This window comes from Pelophylax lessonae, assembly GCF_965119305.1.
Source record: "Pelophylax lessonae genome assembly, chromosome: 3".
Taxonomy (NCBI): domain Eukaryota; kingdom Metazoa; phylum Chordata; class Amphibia; order Anura; family Ranidae; genus Pelophylax; species Pelophylax lessonae.
In genome coordinates this window covers 547208441-547231888 of record NC_138770.1, presented here as the reverse complement: position 1 = coordinate 547231888, position 23448 = coordinate 547208441, and the positions used below count along the sequence as shown (strand labels likewise).

General features: G+C 43.6%; 1 protein-coding gene across 2 annotated transcripts in view; it reads left to right on the top strand.

Annotated features, from left to right (window-relative positions):
- Positions 1–23448, top strand: part of SLC22A2 (solute carrier family 22 member 2) — a 213205-nt gene that overhangs the window by 169159 nt on the left and 20598 nt on the right. The window contains exons 7-10 of one of the 2 annotated variants that reach the window (XM_082250268.1): positions 4980–5194; positions 7040–7148; positions 19442–19554; positions 20412–20511. The exons of the other annotated variant lie outside the window; for it this stretch is intronic. Coding sequence (XP_082106394.1) covers positions 4980–5194; positions 7040–7148; positions 19442–19554; positions 20412–20511 — 537 coding nt within the window. The remainder of the gene's footprint in view (positions 1–4979; positions 5195–7039; positions 7149–19441; positions 19555–20411; positions 20512–23448) is intronic. 2 annotated transcript variants of the gene reach the window in all.

Below are 23448 nucleotides of genomic sequence, written 5' to 3'. Positions count from 1 at the left end.
CTTGTAGGCTTTGCGTGTGTGCGGGGGGCCTCCGTGTCCATTTTGCTTGGGGCCCTCAAATTCCTTCAAACGGCCTTGCATTAAAGTAACGCAGTGCCGTATCGCAAAAAATGGCCTGGTCATTAAGGAGGTAAATCCTTCCGGTTCAGTAGTGGCTAACCATTCTTACTGTAAAGAACCCTTTCCCAAACTGATAGTAAAACATTTTTTCTACATGTTATCTGACATGCCTTTGTCCTTTGTATAGTCACATTTTTCAAATTATTTATCATGACCTTGAATTTAATTTAATATGTTATTGAAATCACATCTAAATCATCTTTTTTTTTTTGCAAACTAAACTTGTTCCAATCTGTTACTGTAAAAGATTTTTCAAAACTTTCATCTAATTAGATACCTTCCTTTAACCACTTGCCGTCTGCTCACGTTGAGCCTACTGCGGCAAAGTGGTTCGTTATCGTCTGGCGACGTAGACCTACGTCGCCAGACACTCCCCTTTCTCCGCGGCGCGCGCGCCGCCGGAGGCTCGCTCCCGCTGTTTTCAGTCACAGCGGGAGTCGGGCCAGGGGAGGAGCAGCGGCGATCGCCGCTGCTCTTCCCCGATCGTCGGGGAATCGAGTGTGGAGATCCGCCTGCTTGTGTAAATACAAGCGGGCGGATCTCCTAAGTGACAGGCAGGGTCAGATTGCAGGGTTCAGCATAGTTGAACCCTCGATCTGTCCTTGTGTCACACAGTCACCTCCCCCCACACACGTTAGTAAGCACCAGGCATATATTAACCCCTCCCTCTCCAATAAAATTAACCCCTTCCCTGCCAGTGTCATTTTTACAGTAACAGTGCATATATATAGCACTGATTACTGCAGTAATGTCACTGGTACCCCCAAAAGTGTCAAAAATGTCAGTCAAGGGTCCGATCTGTCCGCCGCAATGTCGCAGTCCCGCAAAAAAAAATCGCAGATCGCCGCCATTACCCGTTAAAAAAAAAAACACCAAAAATGACAGAAATCTTTCCCTTTGTTAGTAAACGCAATGACTTTTGCGCAAACCAATCAAAATACGCTTATTGTGATTTTTTTACCAAACATAGGTAGCATAAAACAAATTGGCCAAAAATGTAAAAAAAAATTTGATTTTTACTTTTTTTTTGGGGGGAATTGCATATAAAATTTTTTTAAAAATATTGTTATTTTTTCAAAATAAACGCTCTTTTTTTGATTATAGCGCAAAAAGTAAAAATCGCACAGGTGATCAGATACCACCAAAAGAAAGCTCTGTTTGTGGGAAAAAAAGGACGTAAATTTAGTTTGGGTACGGCGTCGCACGACCGCGCAATTGTCAGTTAAATTCGCACAGTGCCGAATCGCAAAAAGTGGCCCAGACGTAAGACAGCAAAATTCTCTAGTGGTAAAGTGGTTAAACCCTGTCTAAAACTCTCAAAATGTCCTTTTTACTAGGTGGGGCACAGAATGAGACCCCATTCTCTAAATGTTACCTTACAAATGAAGCACTATATGAACAACATAAAATACATATTTTATAAGAATCACATTATTTTATTTCCCTTTTTATTAATCATAAGGTTTTGTTTGCATTAGGTAAATTGCAACAAGTTGTATAATTTGTGGCAAATCTTTAATAGTAGAACATTACCGACACTTTGCATATTCAAAAAGAGCTTCTTTATTTATCCTAAAAAATGCATTGTTTGAGGACCATACACCAGCCCCTTCATCAAAAAGACAGCAACTATCACTGTTTGCCTGATGTAGATGCTAATGAAGGCCTTGAAATGTTACATTATACAGGATAAATGCAAGGCTTTTCTGAGCATTTGATGTTCTACTATTGAAGATATTTGAACCAGAGCCATTAGCTTCTGCATTCCTGTTCAAATGACATGCCATTTTTTGCCCGTGCGATTTGATCCCATTCATTTTGCATTGGCTCATATCGCATTGCACTGCACAAAAAAGGTACTGGTTTTAGGTATCAGAGCATTTTCATGAGTACAAGTAATCGTGCAAAAGCTTAGAATTCCATTTTGCAGGCATTCCATTAACCACTTGCCGACCGCCGCAAGTACATATACTGCGGCGGTCAGCCCCTCACAGGCAAAGTGACGTATGGGTATGTCACTAGCCTGTGAGGCTCTGGGGAGCGAGCGCGCGCCGCTGGAGGCGCGCTCCCGCTCCATCACGGACCCCCCCACGCGCGTGCCCGGCGGACCCGATGGCCCGTTAGGTTCTCGCGATCGTCCGTTGTGTCCCTGTGTAAGAATAGTGATCATACGGTTCTACTATGTAGGACCGTTGATCACTGTTCCTACACCTCAAGCCACAGCCAATCACAGTTAGAAACACGCCCCTAGGGACACACACAACCCCTCCCTCTCAAAAAAAGTTAACCCCTTCACTGCCAGTGTAATTTTACAGTAACATTGCATATGTATAGCACTGATTACTGTAGTAATGTCACTGGTAACCCCAAAAGTGTCAAAAATGTCAGTCAAGGGTCCGATCTGTCCGCCGCAATTTTGCAGTCCCGCAAAAAAAAAAAAAAAAAATCGCAGATCGCCGCCATTACGCGTTAAAAAAAAAAACAACAAAAATGACAAAAATCTTTCCCTTAGTTAATAAACACAATAACTTTTGCGCAAACCAATCAAAATACGCTTTTTGCATTTTTTTTTACGAAAAAAAATGGGCCTAAAATGTTAAAAAATTTAGATTTTTAAATTTTTTTGGGGAATTTCATATAAAAAAATGTGAAAAATATTGTTATTTTTGCAAAATTGACGCTCTTTTTTTGTTTATAGCGCATGATCAAAAAAAAAAAATTGCACAGGTGATCAAATACCACCAAAAGAAAGCTCTGTTTGTGGGAAAAAAAGGACGTCAAATTTGTTTAGGTACAGTGTCACACGACCGCGCAATTGTCCGTTAAAGTCACGCAGTGCCAAATCGCAAAATAGGCCCTGGTCAGGAAGGGCTAAAATCTTCCGCGGCTTAAGTGGTTAAAAGCGACATTATGAGTCCAAAATCTGCAAAAGATTCACAATCTGGAGCACATTAACCACTTTACCACCGGAGGATTTTGCTGTCTTACGTCCAGGCCACTTTTTGCGATTCGGCGCTGTGCAACTTTAACTGACAATTGCGCGGTCGTGCGACGCCGTACCCAAACGAAATTTACGTCCTTTTTTTCCCACAAACAGAGCTTTCTTTTGGTGGTATTTGATCACCTGTGTGCTTTTTACTTTTTGCACTATAAACAAAAAAAGAGCGTTTATTTTGAAAAAATAACAATATTTTTAACATTTTTTTATATGAAATCCCCCCCAAAAAAATGTAAAAATCTAATTTTTTTAAAATTTTTGGCCAATTTGTTTTCTGCTACCTATGTTTGGTAAAAAAAATCATGATAAGCGTATTTTGATTGGTTTGCGCAAAAGTTATTGCGTTTACTAACTACGGGAAAGATTTCTGTCATTTTTGGTGTTTTTTTTTTAACGCGTAATGGCGGCAATCTGCGATTTTTTTGCGGGACTGCGACAGATCGGACCCTTGACTGACATTTTTGACACTTTTGGGGGTACCAGTGACATTACTGCAGTAATCAGTGCTATATATATGCACTGTTACTGTAAAAATGACACTGGCAGGGAAGGGGTTAATTTTATTGGAGAGGGAGGGGTTAATGTATGCCTGGTGCTTACTGACGTGTGGGGGGGGGGGGGAGGTGACTGAGTGACAGAAGGACAGATCGGATGTCCAGCTATGCTGAACACTCCGATCTGTCAGTCCCTGTCACTTAGGAGATCCGCACGCTCTGTTTACACAGGCGTGCGGATCTCCTCACTCGATTCCCCGCCGCCACTCCTCCCCTGGCCCGACTCCCGCTGTGACTGAACACAGCGGGAGCGAGCCTCCGGTGGCGCGCGAGCGCCGCCCACAAGGGGCGGAGTCCAGCGACGTAGGTCTACATCGCTGGATGGGATCGTGCCACATTGCTGCAGTAGCAGCAATGTGAGCAGGGTTGAAGTGGTTAAAGGACACAACATTTTCTGATTATATGATTAATTGCTTAACTACTTGTTGCAGAGATTGGGTAGTGTCACGTGTTAAGACACCTGACCATTCTTAATTACATCACATGAACCAACTGCTATTTTCTTTGCTATTCAGCTAATTAGCATACTGCATATACATTTGTCAAAAGTCTTGGGACACCTGCTATTACACGCACATGAACTTTAATGGCTTCCCAGTCTTAGTCCATAGGGTTCAATATTGAGTTGGCTCACCCTTTGCAGCTACAACAGCTTCAACTCTTCTGGGAAGGCTGTCCACAAGGGTCAGGAGTGTGTCTATGGGAAGGTTTGACCGTTTTTCCAGAAGTGCATTTGTGAGGTTAGGCACTGATGTTGAACAAGAAAGCCTGGCTCCAAGTCTGCGCTGTAATTCATTCCAAGGGTGTTCTATCGAGTTGAGGTCAAGTTCCTCCACCTCAAACTCTCTCATCCATGTATTTATGGACCTTGCTTTGTGCACTGGTCCTCATCATTTGATGGAGGGGGGGATTATGATGTGGGGTTGTTGGCCTTGGCCCTTATTTCCAGGAATGGGAACTCTTAAAGCATCAGCATACCAAGGCATTTTGAACAATTTTACCCTCCCAACTTTGTGGGAACAGTTTGGGGATGGCCGCTTCCTGTTCCAACTTGACTGCGCACCAGTATACAAACAAGGTCCATAAAGACATGGATGAGGCAGTTTGGGTGGAGGAACTTGACTGGCCTGAACAGAGTCCTCCACCAGAACTAATCCATCACAATGAATGATTAGTAAGCTGCAATATATTACATTTTTGGTTTTGGGTTTATTACCACTTTAAGCCATGTCTGGGCATCCTGGGCAACAGACATGCCCATTCACTCAATTTTAACATTATTTTCATGTTCTTTCCTGTGTCTTTAGGTTTACATGTGCTGTTGTTTACCAAGGACTAATTTTGCACATTGGATACACGTCTGAGAACGTTTACTTAGACTTTTTTATCTCTGCTATGGTGGAGTTCCCTGCAGCGTTTATAATAATAGTTACAGTGGATCGTATTGGACGCCGATATCCGTGGGCAGTGGGTTCTTTTGTGACAGGTCTGGCCTGCCTTGTTACAGCTTTTATTCCTGAAGGTAAGTCTGTAGACACATATGAAGGACAAGCCCGTGCGCTTCCACCATTGGCTCCCAGCTTAGAAGTACAGTATTTCCACTCTACCTACTGCATCCATAGATGCCCTCAGCTGGTATGCATAAATGTGTTAATATAGCTGCAATTACTTGCTGTATTGGCTTACTTGGGTGAAAATATTAGGTTAACCACTTAAGCCCCGGAAGATTTTACCCCCTTCCTGACCAGGGGGTATTTTGCGATTCGGCACTGCGTGAATTTAACGGACAATTGCGCGGTCGTGCGACGCTGTACCTAAACTAATTTGACGTCCTTTTTTTCCCACAAACAGAGCTTTCTTTTGGTGGTATTTGATCACCTGTGCGATTTTTTGATCACGCGCTATAAACAAAAAAAGAGCGTCAATTTTGCAAAAATAACAATATTTTTCACATTTTTTTATATAAAATTCCCCCCCAAAAAAAAGTAAAAATCAAATTTTTTTAAAATTTTCGGCCAATTTGTTTTATGCTACATATGTTTGGTAAAAAAAATTGCAAAAAGCGTATTTTGATTGGTTTGCGCAAAAGTTATCGCGTTTACTAACAAAGGGAAAGATTTTGGTCATTTTTGTTGTTTTTTTTTTTAACGCGTAATGGCGGCGATCTGCGATTTTTTTTGCGGTACTGCGACATTGGGGCGGACAGATCGGACCCTTGACTGACATTTGTGACACTTTTGGGGTTACCAGTGACATTTCTACAGTAATCAGTGCTATACATATGCACTGTTACTGTAAAAATACACTGGTTGTGAAGGGGTTAACTTTATTTGGGAGGGAGGGGCTGTGTGTATCCCTAGGGGCGTGCTTTCTACTGTGATTGGCTGTGGCTTGAGCTGTAAGGACACTGATCAACGGATCTACATACTAGATCCGTTTAATCAGTGTCTTTACAGCGAGGAGAATGACAGGCAGCTTGTTTACACAAGCTGCCTGACATTCTCCCTCTCCCCCGCCGATCGCCAAGTGACCGGCGGACATCGGGTCCGCTGGTCACACGCGCGGGGGGGTCCGTGACCACGCGGGAGCGCGCCTCCGGGGGCGCGCGCTCGCTCCCTAGACCCTCACAAGCTAGTGACGTAGCCCTACGTCACTTTGCCTGTGAGGGGCTGACTGCCGACGTAGATCGGCGTTAGGCAGTCGGCAAGTGGTTAATATTAAGGTGCCAAGATACATATTTAAAATCAGAGCAGGTACTGAGCCAGCCCAGAGTTAGACACAAAATCTCTGTCCATGGATATGGCACATACATACTTACAATGGTCCAATCTTGACGAATACATTTGTTAAGGTAAGTTGGCACGAAAAATCAGCCATAAATATGAGCATCCAGCCACAAGTCAGGGTTTCTCTGGGGCCTACTTTAGCCACAATTGCCTTAAAGGTAGACCACTGCTCACACAAATGCAAGTCTTACCCAACCATTACATTCCTCGTATTTCTAGGTACATGTAACTGGTTCCCATACCTCCCAACTTTGTAAAATGGGAAAAAGAGACAAATTATTATTACAATTATATACTCTAGGCAATCCAGGCTCCAGTAATGTGGACCATGATGGTGATGATTGGGCAAAAAAAAAAAGTTGGTGTAACACAAGGCTTTTTTCTTTCTTACTTTTCCTTTATTTACACTGTATATTTTGTTTTTTTTTTAAATAACAAATGTAATATATTAAAGTTTAGATAAAAGGTTAAATGATAAAAACACAATCTGCCTGAGTACTGTTCTAATCATTTTTCACAGATGATCCTCCAACAATGAGACCCTGTTTGTAAGACGCCAGTCTGGTACTTTTCTTTTTCAGGTTTACATTGGTTAAGAATGACCCTGGGATGTTTAAGCAGGATGGGGATTACACTTTCCTTGGAAATGATTTGTTTGGTGAATGCTGAGCTATATCCAACTTTTATCAGGTAAATAGTTAATATACAATATATATAAATAGATATGCACAGTATATACAGTATCTCACAAAAGTAAGTACACCCTCACATTTTTGTAAATTTTTTATTATATCTTTTCATGTGACAACACTGAAGAAATGACACTTTGCTACAATGTAAAGTAGTGAGTGTACAGCTTGTATAACAGTGTAAATTTACTGTCCCCTCAAAACAACTCAACACACAGCCATTAATGTCTAAACCGCTGGCAACAAAAGTGAGTACACCCCATAAGTAAAAATGTCTAAATTGGGCCCAATTTGCTATTTTTCCTCCCCGGTGTCATGTGACTCGTTAGTGTTACAAGGTCTCAGGTGTAAATAGGGAGCAGGTATGTTAAATTTGGTGTTACGGCTCTCACTCTCTCATACTGGTCACTGGACGTTCAACATGGCACCTAATAACAAAGGACTCTCTGAGGGGGTTACATTGTAGCAAAGTGTCATTTCTTAAGTCTTGTCACATGTAAAGATATAATAAAATATTTAAAAAATGTGAGGGGTGTACTCACTTTTGTGAGATACTGTAACACATATATATATATATATATATATATCAGTAGCGGAACTATCAGGGTCGCAGCGGTCGCGGTTGCGACCGGGCCCTGGAGTTCCGCTACCTGAGGGGGGGCCCGCCAGTCCCTGTTTTCTTACAGCGGCCGCGGCGTGAGGGGGCCCGTCCGTCCGCCTGATGACTGTTCGCTACTCGCTAGTGGTGGCTGAGCTGAGTGAGAGACTAGTCTGGGCTGGATGCCGCCTTCCCCGATCGTTGTGCGGGGGGGGGGGGGGGGCGGAGAGGTACAGCGGTATGTGTGCAGTGTAAAGCAATCTACGAGTACCTGCAATCCTGCATTGACATTCTGCTGCTGTGCTGCCTACACCGCCCTCAGCCCTGCCGATCCTCCAATCCGAGAGATGGCTGATGCAGTGAGGCAGCAGGGGTGGACAGTCACTGAAAGTCAGGTGACCAGCTGACACCAATGGAGTGCAGGGGGAGGAGGAGTTCTCCCCTCTGCGAGACGAGTGAACCACATGCTGTGTCTGTCCGCCTGGCTGGAGACTGGAGTTGCAGAGCCTGAGTGAGGGGGAAATCGCCTCTGCCCCCACCAATAAATTACAGTACTGAACATTCACTATAAAAAGGTACCTAAAAACAAAAGATGACCTTTATTTAAATGTTTAGTTTTTTATTTAGGAGTTTTGTACTCATCAACCTTTCTAGACATATGTGGAGGAATAATTGGTCAGTGTGGATTTTCCTAACCAAAGTCTACAGTTTACCTTCATGATAAGCTATGCCAGGAGTGTTTAGCAGTACTTCCGGTTTCTTCCCTGCAAGCTTGTCATGATTGTATGATCCAAATGTATATTCAAGTATAATGGGGAGTGTGGGCATTGTAATGGCTAGTGTATATTCTTTTTATAGTCTGGCTTTATTTAGAGCCAGTTCACACCATAGAAACGCAGTCCGGATTTGTTCCAGTTGCTTTTCTGCTTGTGCATTTTTTACATGTTTTTGATGCGTTCCATTGCGCTTTTGATGCAGTCAAGTGCATTTCCCCCTCCTTTTTCTTAACCTTAAGTAATGTGCGTTTCAGTGCATTTTTGGTGCATTTTAAAGCATTGCAGTACAATCCAGTGCAAGAACAATGCAGCATGTTTTATTTTATTTTTTCAGTAACTGCAACCACTGGTGTAAACTATGCCATTGGAAACCATACCGCCACTGATCCCACACCCCTCACCCCCATTACCGCCACTGATCCCACACCCCTCACCCCCATTACCGCCACTGATCCCACACCCCTCACCCCCATTACCGCCACTGATCCCACACCCCTCACCCCCATTACCGCCACTGATCCCACACCCCTCACCCCCATTACCGCCACTGATCCCACACCCCTCACCACCATTACCGCCCCTGATCCCACACCCCTCACCACCATTACCGCCCCTGATCCCACACCCCCTCATCACCATTACCGCCCCTGATCCTACACCCCTCACCACCATTACCGCCACTGATCCCACACCCTTCACCACCATTACCGCCCCTGATCCCACACCCCTCACCACCATTACCGCCCCTGATCCCACACCCCTCACCACCATTACCACCACTGATCCCTTGCCTCTCCCCACCATTGCCGCCACTGATCCCAGCCCCCTCCCCACCATCACCGCTCCTGATCCCACTTCCCTCCCCACCACTGATTCCACCCCACCACCGCCACTGATCCCACCCCCCTCACCACCACCACCGCTGTCACTGCTCCACCCTCCTCACCACCATCGCCATGGTTGGTGCACTATTACTGATCCCATTCCCCTCTTCACCAGCCCTGCTGCTGATCCCATTACCTCTCTCCCCACCAGAACTATTACTGATGCCATTCCCCTTCTCCCCACCAGCCCTGCCACTGATCCCATTCCCCGGGTCAGATTTAACCAATCCTAAGGAGGCAAATCAAGGAAATTCATTGTTGAGGTTCACATTTACTTTAACCACTACCCACCCGCGCTATAGCCAAAAGACGGCTACAGTGCAGGAAACAGAAATTTTTTACTTTGTTATACATTGCAAAAAAAAAAGTGTCAAAAACATGCTTTTCGGGGGGGGGGGGGGGGGGGGGGCCTTCACGATTTCTTGCACCGGGGCCCTGAGAAATCTAGTTACGCCTCTGATATATATATATATTAGTGTGGGGGAACAGCTCAAGTGGGGATCACCTTCCCTGGGTATAAGGCAGTCCAAAGACATGACTTTTCTTAAAAGATTACTTTGTAGCCAGTTTTAATATCTCCCCACTATGGGGTTTGTTTTGATCTCTATAAAGCTACGAGAGTGTGTGTTTGCCTTCGTCCCAAATTTAAATTTTATGTTGGTACCTCAAGCCACGAGGAGTGGGACTTTAATGGCAAGTGAATTTTATACAAAGTATAGAACGTAAAATATTAGAAGTTTATTTAGAAAAAGAAAGTATTTACATAAATATACTCAAAAAATATATGCTCTCCCCACTATAGCCTTATGAAGCAGAGAGGGTACCACACCCACAGAATGTGTCACAGAGCCCCATGGGGTATCAATTTTAACGACAGCAGTTTTGTAGATGTGTGTCACCGTGTACACAAATAACCCCAATAGTGCTAGGGTGATACTTGGTGCGACTGATAAAGTCACCTCTGACTAGGGTTACCATGCTACCAGAGTCTAGCAGAGCTGTAACTGGCTTTCCATCAACTGAAATAATACATATTTGTTTCTCAACACGTTCTTGACATGATACAGTACACACCCCTTGTGCAGAGAAAGACATGCGTTTTTTGAACATAACATTATCACTTTCCATAGGTTCACCCATTAAAGGACAATTAGCAGCAATATGTCCTAACCCATGTCAATGAAAACATTTTCTAGGTTCTCCATTTAGTCCTTTAAACGGCCTCATGGTCCTTCCTGACCTATCAGGCCAATCTCTATGTCTAGAGCCTGCAGTCTCGTTATTTCCAGCAAACGTCTTATGATAATCTCCTGAAACCTTACCCCCTGGAATCGGCCCTCTGGGTGAAATGGGATGATCTTACTTAGTAGGTCTGTCGCTGTGGTGTACCGCTCTACCATGTTCACTAGCTGGGTCGCAGTTTTGGGGTCTCCATGGCTGACCCATTTCCTAAGGATGGCAGGAAGAGCCCGCAAATAACGGTCCACCACCACAAGCTCCACTATCTCGGGTGGCGACAATATCTCAGGTTGGAGTCACTTCCTGGTAAGGTGTAGGAGGTCAAACATTTGAGATTGTGGGGGCTTTTCAGCCTGCTAGGTCCACCGAAAAACACCAGCTGGGCATGAACTGCTATTGTGACACCGAGCCTGGCCAGGATTTCAGCCTTAAGTACATAATAATTCTGAGCAGCCGCTGGTTCCAGGTCATAGTAGTTTTTTGGGGTTCACCAGTTAGAAAAGGTGCCACAAGCCCCACCCACTCATGTCTCCACCTACCTTCTTGCACAGCATTCCTTTCGAAAGTGGTAAAGTAGGCTTCCACATCATCTGTAGTTGTCATCTTTTGTAGGTAACAGCTGGAACGCTTCACCTTCTGTTCCACTGCGATTGCAGCCGCAGGGTTAGCCTTTAACTCTAGGATGCTCTGAGTCAGCTCCTTGAGTAACTCTCGATCTGCTTGCTGGACTTCTCGATACATTTGCTGGGCCTCTGCCAACTGGCGATTTGTTTCTTGTTGGGCTATAGTGGCCTGCTGCTGGGCCTCTGCAAACTGGTGGTTTGTCTCTTGTTGGACCACAGTGGCTTGAAGCAAAGCTCTTATCACATCCTCCATTATGCAACTCGCTCAGCAAAATACCTGCCAAACAGCTCAAGTGGGGATCACCTTCCCTGGGAAAAAGGCAGTCCAAAGACACGACTTTTCTTAAAAGCTGACTTTGTAGCCAGTTTTATTAATAAAGTTGCATGAAAAATAAAACAAAACAGAAAATAAACCCTTTCCAAGTAGGCACTAACTAAACAGTTTAAGTCCTAACTCACAGGTGAAGGGCTTCTCCCAGTCACCTACAAAATAGACAAAATGCAAACCTTTTCTTTCTCTCATACAGCAAACTTCAGATCTGTAGCTCTCTCAGGTTTGGCTTCCTGAGTCCCAGGCTAAGAGCAACATTATGCTCCAGACTTCCCTTTTTATCTCACCTGGACCATCAATTAAGAAATTAACAATCCAACTGAGAGACACAAAATCTGAACTTGATTGCTCAGACCCAAAGTTACTGCCCCTCGACGAGTTCCCCTTTCCTTATGTCACAATATACACTGCTCAAACAAATTAAAGAAACACTTTGAAAACACATCAGATTTCAATGGGGAAAATATCATACTGGATCTTCATACTGATATGAACTGGGTAATGTATTAGGAACAAAAGGGTGCCACATCCTTTGATGGGAATGAAAATTATCCACCTACAGAGGGCTGAATTCAAAGACACCCTGAAAATCAAAGTGTAAAAATGATGCAGCAGGCTAGTCCATTTTGCTGAAATTTCATTGCGGCAACCCAAAATGGTACTCAGTAGATTGTATGGCCCCCACGTGCTTGTATGCATGCCTGACAACGTGGGGGCATGCTCATAATGAGACAATGGATGGTGTCCTAGGATATTTCCTCCCAGACCTCCTCTACCAGGGCATCACTAACTTCCTGAACAGACTGAGATTCAACCTGGCGGCGTTGAAGGGACAGAAACATAATGTCCCAGAGGTGTTCTATTGGATTTAGGTCAGACGAGCATGGTGCCATTTAAAATTATCAATTCCTTTATCCTCCAGGAACTGTCTGCTTACTCTCGCCACATGAGACCGGCATTGTCATGCACCAGGAGGAACCCAGGACCCACTGCGTGTGGTCTGACAATGGGTGTCAAGAATTCATCCCGATACCTAATGGCAGTCAGGGTGCCGTTGTTTAGCCTGTAGAGATCTGTGCGTCCCTTCATTGATATGCCTTCCCAGACCATCTCTGACCCACCACCAAACCAGTCATGCTAAACGATGTTACAGGCAGCATAACATTCTCCATGGCTTCTCCAGACCCTTTCACTTCTGTCACATATGCTCAGCGTGAACCTGCTCTCATCTGTGAAAAGCACAAGGTGACAGTGGCGGACTTGCTAATTCTGGTGTTCAATGACAAATGTCAATCGAGCTCCATGGTGCTGGGCAGTGAGCACAGGGCCCACTAGAGGACATTAGGTCCTCAGGCCACCCTCATGAAGTCTGTTTCTGATTGATGGTCAGAGACATTCACACCAGTGGCCTGCTGGAGGTAATTTTGTAGGGCTTTGGCAGTGCTCATCCTGTTCCTCCTTGCACAAAGGAGCAGATACCGGTCCTGCTGATGAGTTAAGGACCTTCTTTGGCCCTGTCCAGCTCCCCTAAAGTAACTGCCTGTCTCCTGGAATCTCCTTCATGCTCTTGAGACTGTGCTGGGAGACACAGCAAGCCTGCTGGCAATGGTACGTACAGTATTAATGTGCCATCCTTTAGAAGCTGGAATGCCTGTTCAACCTCTATAGGGTCCAGGTATCGCCTCATGCTACCAGTAGTGACACTGACCCTAGCCAAATGCAAAACTAGTGAAAAACAGTCAGAAGAGATGAGTAGGGAAAAAAATTTCAGTGGCCTCCACCTGTAAAACCATTCTATTTTGGAGGTTGTCTCATTGTTGCCCATCTGGTGCTCCGTTGTTAATTTCATTAACACCAAAGAAGCTGAAACTGATTAACAACCCCCTCTGCTACTTAACTGACCGGATCAATATACCAGGAGTTTAAATTAATTGATGCTATACTCTGGTTAACCACTTAAGCCCGGAAGATTTTACCCCCTTCCTGACCAGGGGGTATTTTGCGATTCAGCACTGCGTGACTTTAACGGACAATTGCGCAGTCGTGCAACGCTGTACCAAAACAAATTTGACGTCCTTTTTTCCCACAAACAGAGCTTTCTTTTGGTGGTATTTGATCACCTGTGCGATTTTTTGATCATGCGCTATAAACAAAAAAAGAGCGACAATTTAGCAAAAATAGCAATATTTTTCACATTTTTTAATATGAAATTCCCCCCAAAAAAATGTAAAAATCAAAATTTTTTAACATTTTAGGCCAATTTGTTTTATGCTACATATTTTTGGTAAATAAAATCGCAAAAAGCGTATTTTGATTGGTTTGCACAAAAGTTATTGCGTTTACTAACTAAGGGAAAGATTTTTGTCATTTTTGTTGTTTTTTTTTTAACACGTAATGGCGGCGATCTGAGATTTTTTTTGCGGGACTGCGACATTGCGGCGGACAGATCGGACCCTTGACTGACATTTTTGACACTTTTGGGGTTACCAGTGACATTACTACAGTAATCAGTGCTATACATATGAACTGTTACTGTAAAATTACACTGGTAGTGAAGGGGTTAACTTTTTATGAGAGGGAGGGGTGGTGTGTGTCCCTAGGGGCGTGCTTCTAACTGTGATTGGCTGTGGCTTGAGGTGTAGGAACAGTGATCAACGGTCCTACATAGTAGAACGGTATGATCACTGTTCTTACACAGGGGAGAATGACAGGCGGCTTGTTTACATCAGCCGCCTGCCTTTCTCCCGCTGTCACGGACGATCGCAAGTGCCCGGTGGACATCGGGTGCACCGGGCACACGCGCGGGGGGGGTCCGTGAGCCTCACAGGCTAGTGACGTACCCATATGTCACTTTGCCTGTGAGGGGCTGACCGCCGCAGTATATGTACTTGCGGCGGTCGGCAAGTGGTTAAAAAGTGTTCCTTCAAATTTTTTGAGCAGTGTATATATGAATTATATTTTAAGCTGAGGTTTAGGTATCAATGTAAATATATACAGTATGTATCATACCCATGAGATCCCTGTGGAACCTGCAAATCACTGTAGTAGGCACTGCTACTACAGTGATCTGCACTCGCTTCCAGGTCACAACCTCCAATGCTCAGTAAGCAGCAGGCTAGTCACTCAGCATGGGACCCTGATTTCTAGCTTCTATAGGTATCCCACAGGTATGGCACATACACACTTATATTGGTTCAAACTGAGCCAAAATGACTATGCAAAAATGACCATACCTAAACTTCAGCTTTAACTTAAAGTGGTTTTAAAGTCAAACAATACTGTTGCACAGCGCAGGTAAAATATAACTTTTAATTTTAATTAAAAACAAATTTTGCTATTATCTGTAATGCATAGATTTTTACATGAATCTGAACACAGCTGTATGATATGATATGGGCCCATCCACACAGCGGTGCAGGGCTCTGTGATCTGGAGCTGTGTTCAACTGTCTAAAAGAAAAAAAAGCATAAAATTTGTGTCCACAGTCCTGTCCATATTTTAAGCTATATGCATGTAAATGTTTGTGCTAATTTTAATATGCATACAGGGAAGCCATCAGAAATGTTGGGGCCCCTTACACAGCTTTAGGCCTGCCGTTCCCTCCGCCCCCCCCCCCCCCGCTTGGCTACCAACATTCCCCAGGGCCTGCTCACTGGCCGTCCCACTGAATCCGCCCACTGGCCATCCCACCGAGTCCTTCAGTGCATCCACTGTTCTTTTTCTTTAAATAACCTGCTAAGGGTGCCTTAAAGGATAAATTCCCCTTTTAAAAAAAGTAAATGCACATCTTTTTGCAGGCAAAAAAATGTGCATTTATTATTATTTTTTTTTACTAGGAACCTGCAAAGCATTGCACCCGTGATCAGCAAATTGTGGGTGTAATGCAGAACTCCTGCAGACTGTCAGTGTAGTTGTCTGCTTGTACCTCATAGTGGCAGACAATTACACACTGATAGGAATGATCAATGAACTACCTAGAGCACTCAACAGCGCCATGGTAGTTCATTGGGAAATACAAGCTGACAGCTGCAAAGGCTGTCGGTACTTGTAGTTCATTCCTTCACAGATCTTGCTGTGTGGGCGGAGCTCCAAAACGGCCACATTTTAAAATAAAATGTTGACAGCAAGTTTGGGGAGAAGATCCCTGGCTTGCTGTCACTGGAGGCAACGAGTCAGGGAGCGGCTGGAGAATTGGTAACAGTATGAGTGTAACATGTAACATGCTCCCAAAGGTGAATCTATTCTTTAAAGCAGGCATGTCCAACTTGCGGCCCGAGGGCCGCATGCGGCTCGGAACCGCAGGCAATGCGGCCCACTGCCCCCTGACAATTATTTATTTTTTTTGCTGGGGAGGAAGGAAGTCGAGTCGGGAGGCACGGCCACAGCGGCTTCCAACTAACTGTAGGCAGAGGCTGCCTCGGAGCCTCTGTCAATGATAGACAGCACATTGGTGACTACTATCATAGGAGCCAGTCCAGGAGGCAGGACTTCGTATGACAGCGGTCGTCGGGTAAGTGGGAGATCCCTGCTCTGTGTAATCCAGCGGCTCTCCCCTCTCTTCATTGCAGACTGCATTGGATGGGCGAAAAGGGCGTGGCGGCGTTTTATTACTTAAATACCTTAACTATAGTATAAGTTTTATATGCGGCCCGAGAAGATTTCTCTACACTCAATGTGGCCCAGAGAAGCCAAAAGGTTGGACACCCATGCTTTAAAGCTATCTGTGAAATTACGTATCTGTGGAATGTAATAAAGCAAATGCCCCAAATCTTTCTTCCAGTTCATATCTTCGTCTCCCTCTACCACAAACCCCTTTTCTCAAATCTCCCCTCCCAGCACAAATCTTCCTTCTAGAAGAAATTATTTTCTCCCCCCCCACAAATCCCCCCTCCTAGCACAAAATCTCACTCCCAATACAAATACTCTACCCCCTTTCTAGTATAACCTCCCTTTCCCTCATCCCTTCCATTCTAGCACAAATCCTCTCCCCCCCCCCTTATAAATTGACCCTCTTACATATCCTCTTACCCCCCCCACCCCAACCAAATAACTCCTACCAGCACAAATATTTGTTACCTGCCCCCACCCTAGGCCACTGTGACCCCCAATATATTTCTTAATTACAATCTCACAATGCACTCTCCCCAATGTAAATGCCCCCAGTGTAATCCCTCACATCTAAATCTCCTGCACTGTAGTCCCCCCCAGGGTAATCCCACAGAGTGAACCCCCCGTGTAAATCCTGCCCCTCCAGTTTATACCCTGTAGTGTAATCCACCCAGTAGAATAGCCACCCCCAGCATAAATCCCCCCCAGTATAATGCCCCCAATGTAATCCCCCCAGTGTATTCCCCCTGTGTAAATTCCCCCCAGTGTAATCCTCACATTGCCATCCCCCAAGTGTAATACCCCCAATGCAAACCCCCTAGTGTGAATCCCCAAGGTGTCCAGTATGTTTCCTCACCAACATTTCAACAGCACAAACAAATGGCCACTGCTCTCACCTACAACTGGCCCCCCAGAAAAGAGCACATAGAAGGGTGACGCATGTCAAACAAAACCAAAGAGGACTACGGAAAATACTGGGGGGGCCTTGACGGCGGCTCTGTAGCTTACGTATGTATTTGCAAATGTGTGCAAACGAAACCCCTTTTTTTAAAGCATACTGTTAGACAGAAAAATTCAGTCGGTTAGCAGGCTGGTCGGTAAGTTGAGCTTGGAATTTCTTTGGTTTTGTTTTGGTGACAACAAGACACATAGAAAAACACATTTCTGTGTGTCTTGCAGATACAGAGCCTTGAAAAAGTATTCACACCCCTTGAAATTTTCCACATTTTGTCATGTTACCACCAAAAGCATAAATGTATTTTATTGGGATTTTATGTGATAGACCAACACAAAGTGGTACATAATTGTGAAGTGGAAGGGAAATGATAAATGGTTTTCAACATTTTTTTTACAAATAAATATGTGAAAAGTGTGGTGTGCATGTGTATTCAGCCCCCTTTTCTTCTGATATCCCTAACTAAAATCTAGTGGAACCAATTGCCTTCAGAGGTCACCTAATTATTAAATAGAGTCCACCTGTGTGTAATTTAATCTCAGTGTAAATACAGCTGTTCTGTGAAGCCCTCAAAGGTTTGTTAGAGATCCTTAGTGAACAAACAGCATCATGGAGACCAAGGAACATATCAGACAGGTCAGGGATAAAGTTGTGTAAAAGTTTAAAGCAGGGTTAGGTTATAAAAAAATATCCCAAGCTTTGAACAACATCTCACAGAGCACTTTTCAATCCATCATCCCAAAATAGAAAGAGTATGGCACAGCTGCAAACCTACCAAGAGATGGTAAACTGGCAGGCCGGGCAAGGAGAGCATTAATCAGAGAAGCAGCCAAAAGGTCCATGGTAACTCTGAAGGAGCTGTAGAGATCCACAGCTCAGGTGGGAGAATCTGTCCACAGGACTACTATTAGTCGTGCAGACCACAAATCTGGCTTTTATGGAAGAGTGGCAAGAATAAAGCCATTGTTGAAAGAAAGTTCCATTTGCAGTTTGCGAGAAGCCATATGGGGAACACAGAAAACATGTGGAAGAAGGTGCTCTGGTTAGATGAGACAAAAGCTTTACTTTTTGGCCTAAAAGTAAAATGCTTTGTGTGGCGGAAAACTAACACTGCACATCACCCTGAACACACCATCCCTACCGTGAAACATGATGGTGGCAGCATCTTGTTGTGGGGATGCTTTTCTTTAGCATGGACAGGGAAGCTGGTCAGAGTTGATAGGAAGATAGATGGGGCCAAATAAAGGGCAATCTTAGAAGAAAACATGTTAGAGTCTGCAAAAGACTTGAGACTGGGGCGGGGATTCACCTTCCACAAGGACAATGACTCTAAACATACAGCCAGAGCTACAATGGAATGGTTTAGATCAAAGCATATTTATGTGTTAGAATGGTCCAGTCAAAGTCCAGACCTAAATCCAATTGAGAATCTGTGGCAAGACTTGAAAATTGCTGTTCACAGACGCTCTCCATCCAATCTGACAATTTGAGCTATTTTGCAAAGCAGAATGGGCAAAAATGTCACTCCCAAGATGTGCAAAGCTAGTACAGACATACCCAAAAAGATTTGCAGCTGTAATTGCAGTAAAAGGTGGTTCTACAAAGTATTGACTCAGGGGGGCTGAACACAAATACATGCCACACTATTCAGATATTTATTTGTAAAAAAAAGTTTGAAAACCATTTATGATTTTCTTTCCACTTAACAATTATGTGCCACTTTGTTTTGGTCGATCACATAAAATCCCATTAAAATACATTTACGTTTTTGGTTGGAATATGACAAATAATGGAAAATTTCAAGGGGTATGAATACTTTTTCTAGGTACTGTACCTGCGGTTTTGCAGTCTCTGTAAATGGTGTGAGCATAAAGGAATCGTATGGTAGACTAGAGAGGGATCGGTGTGTTGGGGAAGAGGGGGCAATTGCAAAATCTGATCATCTGTGTGTCTCTACCTGGAGCCACTAAAAGCGGAAGGTTGGGGGGGGGGGCGGTGGGAGAGAGAGGAGGAGAAGCAGGATTTCTGCTGCTGCAGGGAGAGACTCACAGATGATCGGATGTTGCAATTGCCCCCCTCTTACTCCGCCACACTAATTCCCTTCTGGTCCACCATGCAATTGCTTCCTCTTAACTGAGGCCATACTGTTGGGACACCGGGAAACATGGAGTGCAGAGCGGTGCTGTCAGTTTTCTTTCAGGTAGAATTGTAAACACAGTATATACAGTGTATATTATACAAACCTGTCATCTTATCTGAGTTTTTCATTTCTTTTATGAGGAATCTTGGCATAATGGTTTGCTCATCAATGTGTGATCTGGGAGGAATAATAACGCCATTTATTGTTTATCGACTGTCAAATATCTGGAAGGAGCTACCACTTATAATATTTGGTAAGCAAAACATTACAGTTATAGGACACATACTTCTGTGTGTCAGCAGAAATATTATTTGAAAATCTAAAAGTAACTAGCTTCCTAAATACATAGGAGACAAAATCGAATAAAATAGTTATGAAGTATTTCCCCACAAATTGTGCTAAATTCTATTCTAAGTCTTGCTTCAGTTTACCCATTTTGAATATTTGAAGCAATATATTATATTTTAATATTATCGTTTTCTTTGGCAAGTAGGAAAACCCTGACTATTTTTCAGTCTACTTGGCATTATGTGTATATTTTTTTTCAAGCAAATCATTTTTTTTGTAGATGCCCCTTCTGCATAGAGAAAACAGGTTTGCTCGCTTGGATTGGGCACCATTCACAGAAGGCTTTGCATTTTTCTCAAAGAATGCAAGGTTTACACTGTCTGAACTAGGTAAGGATCATGACATCATGGCACTGCCTTTCCACATAGTCCAATCTGGGTATGCTTTCAATCAGAGAAGTGAAGGCAGTCTGTGAATGATGCCTGTGCTGAGTGGGCAACCCTCTGTGGTTACTATGCAGAAGGGCAGCTGTTTGGCATGGGACCCCTGGAAGACAGTGGAAAACACTATAGTAGCAAAGACTACTACATTGGTTTCCAGCTTCCACATGGAACCCACTGGGTACAGCATATCCATGCTGGACAAACGTAACTATGCAAGACAAGCCACACCTGGAATTTGGCTTTATTGTCTGAGACTGCACAGCAGCTTGAGATTTGCAGCACCTTTGCACTGTATTACATAAATATATGTTCACAAATTATTTGTATCTTTATTGAGCTTATGTATTTGTTTCTGCTTTCTTTTGATCATTTACTCTAGCTGTATTAGGAACACTTTCAGGAGTTCTTGTTCTTTTTCTTCCTGAAACTAAAGGACTGGCTCTACCAGAAACTATTGAAGAAGTGGAGAGTTTGCAGAAGTAAGTCCGATCAACAGAATCATTTACATATCTGTATACATATCAGTCCAAATGTACTATGAAAAAGCCTCAACATGTTGTGCTGCGAAGTTCATTTTAAAAATGAGCTTCCACATGATTCTTATGTAAGAGAATATATATACTATAAACATCTGGACAATAGACAACTATTCATTAATTAAAAGAGAAGCAATGCCAAAGCCAAGGCCATACTTCTCTAGTGGGTCACAGAAGTACACTTACTTTTGCTCGCTTGTGATCAGCAGCTAAAAGCGGGCAATTGCCTGTTATCAGCGGATGCAGCAGAACAGGACCAGGCTCTGAGATAATCCCGACACTATTGTCGTGATACATACACCTGGCTACCTAGTTGGCAGCTGGCTCCTTTTAGCATGTGGCTGAGACCTGAGACAGTTGTGCCTACCCCCTCCCCTGCTGGGTGCTCCAGTGAGCGCTAAAAGAGCAGACCAAGAGCAGAGTGATCATGTCATGTGGCAGGACAGCTGCAGGACCATACCGATGTTGCAGCATGGAGAAGATATTTTTTTTTTTTTGAGGCTCCATATTTATCCTTTAAATACTAGGAACCCCAGGGATCTCCTGTGATTCTTTTTTAACCACTTAAGCCCCGGAAGATTTTACCCCTTCCTGACCAGGGCCTATTTTGCGATTCGGCACTGCGTGAATTTAACGGACAATTGCGCGGTCATGCGATCCTGTACCTAAATGAAATTGACGTCCTTTTTTCCCCACAAACAGAGCTTTCTTTTGGTGGTATTTGATCACCTGTGCGATTTTTTGATCATGCGCTATAAAAAAAAAAGAGCGACAATTTTGCAAAACTAACAATATTTTTCACATTTTTTTATATGAAATTCCCCAAAAAAATGTAAAAATCTAAATTTTTAAACATTTTAGGCCAATTTGTTTTCTGCTACATATGTTTGGTAAAAAAAATTGCAAAAAGCGTATTTTAATTGGTTTGCGCAAAAGTTATTGGGGAATAAGTTAAGGGAAAGATTTTTGTCATTTTTATTGTTTTTTTTTTAACGAGTAATGGCGGCGATCTGCGATTTTTTTTTGTGGGACTGCGACATTGCGGCGGACAGATCAGACCCTTGACTGACATTTTTGACACTTTTGGGGGTACCAGTGACATTACTACAGTAATTAGTACATATGCACTGTTACTGTAAAAATGACACGGGGGGGGGGGGTAAGGGTTAATTTTATTGGAGAGGGAGGGGTTAAGTGTGTCCCTAGGGGCGTGCTTCTAATTGTGATTGGATATGGCTTTGTGTTTAACAGCACAGATCAATGGTCCTACATAGCAGGACCGTATGATCTGTGCTTTTACACAGGGAAGAATGACAGGCAGCTTTGTTTACATTAGCTGCCTGCCTTTCTCCCTCTCCATCCAACGATCGCGAGTGACCGGCGGACATCGGGTCCCCCGGTCACACGCGCGGGCTTCTTAGGGAACGAGCGGGGGCGGGAGCACGCCTCTGGCAGCGCGCGCTCGCCCCCTATTGGCTCCCAGGCTAGTGATGTACCGGTACGTCACTTTGCCTGGGAGGGGCTGACCCCTCCGTATCGGGCGGCAGGCGGCAAGTGGTTAAATTATGACATAGAGTCCATAACCATTTGTTTACAATCCTTCCTACGGATCAGTAAAGGGGTCATTTCCACCACAGTGGTTTGCCCGAAATTTGATTAGAAACCAAATCTCACGAAAACAGCAAGAAAAGAATATGTGCATATTATTTAATGCCCAGCTACTGGTCTTCTCTTTGCTTTCTAGTCTCACAGGAGACTCAAGCAGCAGTGGAAGCCTTTGGCTACTGCTGCTGTCAGTCAAATTCTGTGAGGAGTGAGTGTGGAATGTGGCTGAGCTGCGCTGTATGTGTCAATGGATGCACACAGCCCAGCTCAGGAGTGTGCCCCCATGTGTGCCCCCATAGCACAGGGCAGGAAAGTAGGAGCAGAAAGCACTGACAGAGGACTCCATATGAGGAAGGTAAGGGGCCACTCTGTGCAATACTATTACACAGAGCAGGTATTCATACCTTCTTTTTGTTTTAATAAAAAAATAGAAGAGTGAGATCCCAGCACTATCTGTGCTCTACTCAACATGTGTTATAACCAAATAATTTAAGAAAAACTCAATGTATATATTTATATATACTGTAAGTGTAAACATCCAATTCTATGAAATTTTGGGTGATGGTGTATCCCCAACTTTACCTGGTATGGGTATGGTTCCATTTCCTATATGAAAAACTGTTTAACAGTGCTGATAATACATCAATTTACAAAGAAATCACAATAGTATGAATATAAAATAAGTTCATAAGTTCATAAAGGGCTGTATATCTTCTGTGCCAAGGTATGTTTATCCACGTTAGCCCCGGAACATTTGGCTGCTCAAAGACTAGGCCCTATTTTGCGATTCGGCACTGCGTGATTTTAACGGACAATTGCGCGGTCGTGCGACAATGTGTCCAAACAAAATTGATGTCATTTTTTTCCCACAAACAGAGCTTTCTTTTGGTGATATTTGATCACCTGTGCGATTTTTATTTTTTGCGCTATAAACAAAAAAAGAGCGACAATATTGAAAAAATAACAATATTTTTCACATTTTTTATATGAAATTTAAAAAAAAAATGTAAAAATCAAAATTGTTTAACATTTTAGGCCAATTTGTTTTCTGCTACATATTTTTGGTAAAAAAAATCGCAATAAACGTATTTTGATTGGTTTGCGCAAAAGTTATTGCGTTTACTAACTATGGGAAAGATTTATGTAATTTTTATTGTTTTTTTTTAACTAGTAATGGCGGCGATCTGCGATTTTTTGCCTCTGTGATTACTTTAGTGGGAATGACAGACGGCTGTGTTTACATCAGCCGTCAGTCCTTCTCTCACTGCAGCGGGA